Source organism: Penaeus chinensis, chromosome 40 (assembly GCF_019202785.1).
Source record: "Penaeus chinensis breed Huanghai No. 1 chromosome 40, ASM1920278v2, whole genome shotgun sequence".
Lineage (NCBI taxonomy): Eukaryota > Metazoa > Arthropoda > Malacostraca > Decapoda > Penaeidae > Penaeus > Penaeus chinensis.
The window spans coordinates 18,022,414-18,032,413 of NC_061858.1; the positions used below are offsets into that span (position 1 = coordinate 18,022,414).

Consider the following 10,000-nt stretch of genomic DNA (forward strand, 5'->3'; position numbering starts at 1 on the left):
TCAATGAACCTCATAGTATCCATACATATTCATGATAAACAGGTTGATAAGGATATTGCTTGTGTAACCAATATTTGTTCTGTGGTTGTTTATAGTCAATCAGAAAAATTATTTTCTTCCATTCCTCAAAATGTTAAATAGCAATTAACATAACCACTCCTTCATGCAGATTCCAGTTGTACTGTGAGGCCAGTTCTAGTGGTGCTGTGACTAATTTACATATTTACATATATTGAAGTATTTTGATAATAACTCCTGTGGAAAATGCTACACTTTTTCCCCAGAATTGTAATGGTTTGTATGATTTAATCATTCTTCACAGTACTTTACCAAAGAATGTCATAGAGAATTTTCCACATCAATGTGACTTATATTGATAGGTTGTCCAGCTTGTAAAGCATCTTTTTGTGATATTATATTAAGTTCCAGATAGTAAGAAAATACATAGGTCATGGTTATGTTAATACATGAAAGAACAAAGTAATAAATAAGTATATATTTCAGCAAAATGTTTACTGAGAAGCATTGAAAAAATGACTTTGAATTACATTTTATGGTTTATACTTGCCTTGCTGTTCATAGTATAATGGGAGACATACATTAGTCTTAGAGCTACATTTTGTAACATTTCTTATGCATGTAATTTTGAATCATTTGTGATATATAAACAATGCAATACACACTAAACGGAATGATAAACCTTCCCTATTTATAAGATTTACTGATTTTTTCTTTTACAAAAGAATTTTTGTAACAATTTTGTAAGTTTTACATTAAACAATGTAGCAAAACGGGTGCTACTTAGAGTCATCGTTTCTGTCAATTAGAAACTGTTGTGCAACACTTTGATTTGACCTCGCCTCCTTAAATGGGGCCAAGGTCATTAAGAAACAAATTCACCAAGCAAACGATTGTGTGGAGTGCTACTGGGTTTGTTTTAGAAATGGAGAGGAAGTTTACATTTGATGCTGCAGTTTATCTATGATAGCATATAGTATAAACTTTTATATCAACAGGGCCTTGGCTTAAAAATAAGTACCCTCTGGCTCTATTGTTATTAGTACTTTGGATTATATGTCATGTAATGATATTTTAATTATGTGAATAGAGATTTTGAAATGATTTACACTTTACCCTTGTGCATCTTCAAGCCACCAAAAGTGTTATATGATACATGTTAGAAGGGGCAGTATTTGTGTTTATCAGATCTGTTTTTATTCTCATAGTTTGTTTTTTTACATAGTTACATTAAATTCTACATGATTAGTTTAATTGTTATGTATGACTGATTGAATATGAAAATGTAAACTCATTTATCAAACAATCAAAGGACACCGGAAGCTGGGGTTGCCGGATGAAGGAAAAAGTAGGATTTGCAGTTGCTTACTGCATCCACATTTTTTTCTTATTTTATAATTTATCATTGGATTTCTATTTTAATTATGTTAATAAATAACAACCCATATTTATTGCTTCTACATGATTTGATTTCACTTAATTAAAGACTGATCGTATGAAATACATTAACAATAAAATGAGACCTGTCAACTTCAGTGTAATATTTCAGTCAATTATTTTGGCAACAGTACATTAACACTAATGTGGCTGTTGTGATGGTCTTTAAAGTATTGTAAATGAAGACCAGGAACACCAAAAAGTGTCTTATGACAGTCTTTGGTCAACAGAGATGAGGCTTCCTGTTTCACATACTCCATTCCACACTATTATTGTTCACGATGGTACCTCAGAATTCATAATCATGCATACTTGATAAGCCAATTTGTGGATAAATCATTTGGAGACTATATATACACACAGTGTTAGAGTGATATGATCTATGAATAACACATGTTATAGTATTTTTTTTTTGGTTAATTCAAGAAAAAGAAGTAAAATAACATAAAGGGGTTGTTTCTGTATATACTGTTAAATGAGGATTGAATATAAAACTATTTCTATGTAACTGGTAATGTGATATGTTATTGTGTAGTTTAGATGTATATATTATGTATATATACTACTATGTCACACAATCTGTATTATACGGTTATTAAGCTTTAATTCAGAGAAGAATTTAGATTGGTATTTGAAATGGTAATTTAGGAATCACATAAGTGAAAGGTATTCATATTTTTTTATATGATTTAACATTAAAAAAACAAAACAAAATGGCATATATATATATATATATATATATATATATATATATATATATATATATATATCTTTTAGGGATTTCAGAGCTCCATATTAAAATTAATTTTTTTTTGCTATGTATTGCACCATGAGGATTGCCAGATGGTTCAATTGTGCAATTGTTGGTATGAAAAAATATTTGTGTATGTTTTCATTAAATATGGCATTATATATAATATTCCAATTTTAGAATATTTACCAAATTCTGTCTGAACATATGTTTGGCTTATGGATATTTTTGTTAATTTATTTTTGTTAATTTTGAGAATATGCCAAAAATTTGTTAATGATATTTGTTAAATTTCCAGATTATGCTCCTATGGTGTGTGCTGCACATATTATAATGTGATAAAATCATAATGTTTGTATTTTGCATTTATTTTACAATTATTATCATTTATTTCTTCAGTACATATAAATGTAAAAAGAGCTATAGAAAGGATAATAACATTTGTTCGCAAATATTTTTATAGTGTCTAGACATTTGTACTGCTGATTCTTACTAATCAAAGCAATGTCACTTAGCCTTCAAGGTAAATATGAATGATAGAATAATATTTAGTATTTACACACATAAACTAAACTTTTATGGTTTTGGTTGTGGTTAAGTCCTTTAAAAAACAACAATATATATACTGAATACAAATGCAAACACTAACATGTACACTCAGTTAAAATGAAAACATAGCCACTGTAGAAACTTTTTAATTGTGTCAGTTTCCATTTTAATAAATGTACTGCAGCAACAAAGAAGTGTATAACCAAGTTGATATTATATACTTCTCCTTTACTTCAAGTTACAAAGAAAATGTATTGTGGCATTTGATTATAAAAGTGAATGTCATTATCCTAGGTTGATAAAACTATTGATTGTGAAATGTAATTTGTAAAAAAAATATTTTTGTTATTTTTACTTGTGGTGTAATAATACATATCAGAAACAGCACAAAAAAATCTCATTTTGAGTGGATCCTATTATGACCAAATAGAATTATTATTATAAATTAAATAATAGTAACATTGTTTTAACAAGTTTTGGTACACATCAGTTTTCTTTTTGTAATGAAAATGGGTAACAAAATTGACTAGAACAGTGGAACTTATACTTGTCTGTACTCTATAATACAGCAATTGATGGAAGAAAATGTTTAAAGTAAATAATACTCCAAATAATCTGTATTTCATTATCATGAAAAGGAACAAAAACTGGGCATTGATTGCAAAATCTTTATTTGGCAAATATAGTATTCACAATAACCAAACAATGAATATTATAATATTCATATATTATACATGCTAATCAGCTTGTATATTTTGCTTCCATAACAGAGCCTTTCTACAATGTGAAAATGGTCTATGGTACAATGTGCCTTCATATTAGAGATGCCAGCAAATGTAACAAAATTTGGCTAATGAAGCTACAGTAGAACTTTGTAACAGTGTGATATGGCAGGCAGCAGTCTCTTGCCGTAAAGGATGTAGCATCTGCTCTTTATACTCATGTCCCTAAAACAGCAAATAAGATCCTAATTAATCATAACAAATTGGCTACTGTTTCATACAGACATTCTTCTTGGACTTTGACAAAAAAAGAAAGAAAAAAACAACAACTGTATTTTAACAAATTAAATAAACATTAATTGTCCACAACCCAGGCACCTTCAGTTGAAACCTTTGGCTTTGCTGATTAATAACTTATATAACAACTTATCGCTATATTTTTTAAACTCTTATGTGCCATGAGCAAAATTTGGAAGCAATTTTCATTCCTTTCACATTTGACAAAACTTCACTGAAAGCATGATATATAATACTAAAATGAATAACAATATAACAGGATAACAACAATAGCTAGGCAACTAAATTAACAATTTTCTCTACAATATTTTCAAGCAACTAAATCTTCCATTGTATTCTGAAAATATATTGACAATACACGAACCTGATTAAAAATGAATACACCGTGAATAACCTATATTACTCAACATATTGTCATAATTTCTCTTCTCAATATCATTAACCATTTCAAGGTTGTATTTTTTATATTTTAACTGTATGAAGAACAATCCATTTGTAAAGACCTGTTTATAAAATTTAACAACAGATGTGATTTGTAAGAGTGACCTAGTTTTGGGTACATTCCCAAGATCCTTGACCACCAGCTCACTAACTGAAAAAACCGTCCATATATACAGATATGAAAATCTCAATAACCCACAAGGGTCGACGTAATTCTTTATATCAATACATAACAATAGAAGCAAGGGGAAGGGCTGCACACATTGGAAAACAAAGTCTACCTTCTTTATACATTGCTGTTGATTTGGTTGAGAAATGGATCAATTTTATTTAGTGAATATGAAATATATTTGATTTGTTTTTAGAACTTTTGGACACACAATGCGATACATGATACATGTTGATCTTCTGATTAAAAAATATTACTTGCTTTTTAAACCTGTGATGTTTTTATCTTAATGGTTTTGTAATTCGTTGAATACTTTTGTTACAGTTTTTGCAATAATTTAATTTTATCAATATTCATGTGGCACTTTAAATTAGAGTATATGAAGCTGTTAATTATCATAAGAAAAAAAATCCCAAAATAATACTGAAAATATATTTTAGAAAATAATGTAAAAGATAATGAAACTCTAACTAAATATTTATTCTTAGATTAGGCACTTTAAATTCTGCTCAGAAGTATGATTCCTTAAACAGATATTATGCTTTTTGTATAATCTAAGATTAAAAAAAAAAGGTAACTATATACAAAGAAGTACAGTCATGATATTCAAATGACAATATATTGTTTACCAAAAATATAAATTTCTATTTAATACAGATATGCTGAAAAACAGCATGTTAAAGAAGGTAAACTTTATGATGTATAATGTGAGATAATCAAATAGGAGATTGAGCCATAAGCAATTAAAGCATTAGGCCCAAATTAGCTTGCCTTGAAGGAGCATGACATAAAGCTGCCTGTCTTAGATTTTTTTATCTTCTTCCTTAGTATAAAAAAAAGTAATGAATATAAAAACTATCCTTGCCATTACTAACTGATCTATTTTCTTAACTTGCGTATAAATTTCTTATGTATTTGCTAGGGCGTGCAGATTTAAGTAGTGTTTTTTAAACTGCTTCTTGTAAGAGCTATTAAATTTTCTATTGAATTTCTTCTATGTGTATAAAGCATGAAATCTAACTATTTTTTTTTTTTTAGTTTTTTTTTGTAGAATCCTCACTAGTATGTATCAAAGTGGCTGTTTATAAAATCCGCTAATATATATATATATATATTTTTTAAAACTGTATATATAGTCTATGATTATATATAACTTACTGTGAAAATTGTGAAAGAATACAAGAAAATGTGGTGATGAAAGATTGTGATTTTTGAGAGTAATGGACATGAAAGACAAACATAAGCCTTAACACATTTTTGTTAAAAGGTTTTTCTCCTTTGAGTATTATAAGCTGATTGTAACTTTTTAACGCCACATTATAAGAAGGGTGACTTTTTTTAATTTGATGAGAACAGGAGCAAGATCTTTAGATCTCTGATACTTTTTATTTTACATAATTAAATTTGATTGATTGTTTTGTATATGAGGGGAAATGACGATTATATGCATATACAATTCATGAACCCAAAATGTGCATAGACACATTGTTTGACCTTATGTAAACTGCAGTATTTGTACTGTAATGGAATACTGTATCTAGCACACTATTGATAGTAGCCGCATTTCAAATTTTAAATATTTTTAATAACAGCAATGTTACTGGAGCATTAATAAGATGGATTCAAGCAACCGAGACTTAAATTTTAAAACAGAAATACTCTGCAAATCATACATAGTGGGATATTACCTATAAAACATCTTAAGAAGACATGTTTTAAAATATGTGGCAAATAGTGTTTGGAAATCATGAAACTGGTAAACAGTAAATAGTTTTGTTAAATATCATTACATAATAATCCCCAACTAAATAAGGGAAGTACATACTGATGAAAAATTAATTACCATTATTCACAGTGACTAGGACATTCATTATCTAGAAAATGCATGGAATTTCACTGATATATGTATAGAGGTAGATTTATTCTAAGACAAATTAGTTGTTTCATCAAAGAGAATTGTTGAAAATAACATTTCAGTCTAATGATCTAATTAAAATAAATACTTGCATTAAGAAAAAATGACTCATTACATACAGTTGCTCAATCAAAAATAAATTTCAGCATGTTAATATTTAAATACATCAGTCTTGTCATAAAATACACCACTATGAGTTTGTCCTGTACAATATCACAATTATATATTATCATTTTGAAAAGATAGTCTAAGAGATCTAGGAATAGATTTAGTAAGATTTTGACAGATAGATGTTAAAAAAAGGGTTGAGGGGATATATACCACAAGCAAACAGACAGACAGATACATGCACTCTTACGCACGCACATGCACATGTACGCATGCATGCACACTTACACACGCACATGCATATGGACACACGCACCCACACACACATCCACACATGCACCCACACACACACCCACACACGCACCCACACAGGCGTGCGTAGACACACACACACACACACACACACACACACACACACACACACACACACACACACACACACACACACACACACACACACACACATCATATATACACACGCACATGCACTCTGAAAAAAGTAAAAAGTGCTGATGCAAAAGTAAATATTACCATATAAATGAATACAAATAAGTTAAATTTCAATCCTATACAATTTTTACAGCTTGGTGATATTTGATATTTAACTATCAATTATTCTCTCAGCTGCTTATCTATCTTGCTCTTTCAATATGTCTACCTCTGTTATTGATCCATTTATTAATGTTATCAGACAGCTGTCATTAATTGCCTGTTTCTCTTCTAAATGAGTGTATCAAAAGTACGGTAATTAGAATTTACTACTATGCCAAAATAACAAAGCTCTGGATTTCCTTTTCCATATCTTTGATATGAATTAGATTTGATAATATTTTTTTTTTTTTTTTTAGGGGTTTCATGAAGGCCAAAGTATGAAAATAATCTTTAAAGAAGTGATAAAACTTCCACAAACGTCTATTCTGTTAGATGTTTGGTGAGGATCGGTGCTAGAAAATCCATGATTTGAATTGTACTGGCAGCAAAGTTTCACGTGAAAGGTAGACAAGGAATAGTACCATACTTAAAAATGAACATTATTACCTTCAAGGGTTTGCTTGCTTGAAATGAACAATCTTGGCAACAGGAACCCTTCAGTGTTATTATGGTATTTGATACATTATGATTTATATAAAATGCATTGGCCTAGAAGATGAAAAAAAGAAGAAAGAATGACTGGTAACGTATGAACAGACTTCATTATCTCCATGAGTACATGGGCTGATTGAGATGCAATCTTCTTTCACTGTAACAAATACCAGAAATTACTAATACTGTTTCCAAGACATAGTTTTTTGTGTGATGAAGAGATCTAAATGATGAAATGACAAAGGAAACCAAACTCATAAGATAAAATTATGAAGGTTTAGTATCCCCTGTCAAAGATCATATACTCATTGGATGCATTAATATTAAAACTAATATGAATATTTAATTGGACTTAAGCCAGCACCAAAAGTGACAAGATGTATTTTTTTTCTCTGATCTATATCAGAGTTAACTGTAAACACCTGAATATAAATATGAAAATGTATTTCATAGAATATTCATAATTAGACCCATCACTTTCTTCATTACATCATGTCAAAGTACTAGTGAGTACAGAATCTCATTTAGGTAGAGTTCATATGTATATATATATGTCATTTTGACATTAATGAACACACAAGCTTATCCCCACTCCAGAAGAGGAAAAACCTGTTAATTTATGACCAATACTACTCTCCTCATGTTTCATTCTTTAAACTATCCAGTGACTTTAAATTATAAGCTAGTCATTGATAAGCCACTATGGGAAATCTATTATGTATATTACCGAGTGAAAATAGAAGAGAAATTAAGCTCCTATCTGTAGCTGATCCAGAACTATATTGACCTCTAGGTGAAGACTAAAGAGTCTGAGTGCTGTCCAAATGTGTTTAGAGTGATACAGATGTCTCCAGCAAAATTCACAAGGTCAGTAAAGAAAATGAAGAGAACTGAGGGTCATGGCTTATTTAGAATCAAATCTTAATCTTACAAATTAAGCAATTATCACATAGAAAGCTCAGATACCTCATGTATGACATAAGTGAAAGATTACTTTGAAAAAGAAGGTCTCAGTGCCTGAGGACCTTCTTGATTCATTGCTGCTTATTGTTCATAATCAAGTCTACTTTGTCTCAAGCAACTAGGAAAACATAAAGTTAGAGAGATCTCATTCCCAATATTTTTCACATGTTGACCTAGAATTCGTATACCAAAAGCTACTAACAAAAAAAATTAGAACAATTCATATCTCTGAAAAAAGAGGGATATATTAGGTATAACTACACAAATGTAGTAGTGAGAAAGATGGTAAAAAATAATGGATTTTCAAGTGCCCTGAGCAAGAAGCATTGTTTTCCTTTCTTGCACCATCATGAAGATGACGACTCCTCCATTGCTATGGTGGTGATGATCTCTGGCGGCAAGCATGCAGAGCCCTCAGTGGCATGAAGCTCAATGCTCTCTGTCACCAATACAGGAGGCTCAAGGACGGGCAGGAGTGCGTATGACGATGAAGATGACGCTGATGAATATGACGATGGCGGCGGGTAAGAGTGGTGATGGCTAAAGAGAGAGTGTCTTGGGTAATGGTATTTGGAGTGGTGGTGCTGACTGCTGTTGTGGTGATTCACATCTGAGGTGTGACTTAGTATGCTTGGGGGAGGAACTTGCAAGGATGTGGCCTCCTGAGCCACAGATGCAGAAATGGTTGGTATGACAAAGTTTGACACTTCATTCTCTTCGCAGAGAGAGGCCGGTTCCTCTTGAATTGTATGATCCTCTTCTGAGATCATTAGTGAATCACACTCAGTTACCATTGTACAGCACTCATCATCTGGAAAAAGAATATATAAATGAAGTACCTTACTGATGAACTGCTTATCTATTAACAATTTGATTTACTTAATAACTTGTTTATTACTATGTATGAAATAACCACACTGACACTAAAGATACTTTTCATTCGTTACTTTACTAATATTTTTTTATTAGATAAAAAGTTTCTTTGGATCATATAATCAACACTACTACATCATAAATATAAAATAAAGTACCTATAAAAATATCAATGATAATGATAAAATAATTCAGCCCCTCAGCAAAATTTTTTACCTTGATAGGTAGAATCACAGTCATCGTCGATGTATGGGGCGGCCAAATGCTCTATCTGAACGACCTGTGGCACCTGAAGCAAGTCGGGTTCTTTCACTTCCAAGGAGTGTCGGGACGGCAGCGAGCTAGAGGTCATGGTGATATGGTGACGAGGAAAAGTTGAGAAAAGTTAACATTATTTGTATTTTTCGCATGGGAACATTTATCTTTTATTATTATTATTTTACAATAATTATTATTATTATTATTATTATTACTATTTATTATTATTTTTTTTCTTCTAATAAATCCATTTCTAATTTTTAATGTATACCTGTGGATGTTTTGCACTAATGAATCTGACATGCATACCAATTTCTAACAACAGAAAAAAATGATAAAAAATGTAACATAAAGGGAGTACATGTTCATAGTGCTTATCCTGGACTATACCATACTGTGATGGTATATATAATGTA

General features: G+C 30.5%; 2 protein-coding genes across 8 annotated transcripts in view; one reads left to right on the forward strand and one right to left on the reverse strand.

Moving 5' to 3' along the window:
* LOC125047137 (protein unc-13 homolog 4B-like) overlaps window positions 1-5,404 on the forward strand; it is a 13,319-nt gene extending 7,915 nt beyond the window's left edge. The window contains exon 13 of the mRNA XM_047645252.1: window positions 1-5,404. This exon is cut by the window's left edge and continues 48 nt beyond it. The gene's annotated coding sequence lies outside the window, so the exon portion shown is untranslated.
* A 1,829-nt stretch (window positions 5,405-7,233) lies between these two features.
* LOC125047228 (potassium voltage-gated channel subfamily KQT member 1-like) overlaps window positions 7,234-10,000 on the reverse strand; it is a 135,592-nt gene continuing 132,825 nt past the window's right edge. For all 7 annotated transcript variants that reach the window (XM_047645436.1, XM_047645435.1, XM_047645437.1 and 4 more), the window contains 2 exons: window positions 9,543-9,667; window positions 7,234-9,264 (listed from right to left, as the gene is read on the reverse strand). In XM_047645436.1, the coding sequence (XP_047501392.1) occupies window positions 8,801-9,264; window positions 9,543-9,667 (589 nt within the window). In that variant the 3' untranslated portion in view covers window positions 7,234-8,800. The remainder of the gene's footprint in view (window positions 9,265-9,542; window positions 9,668-10,000) is intronic.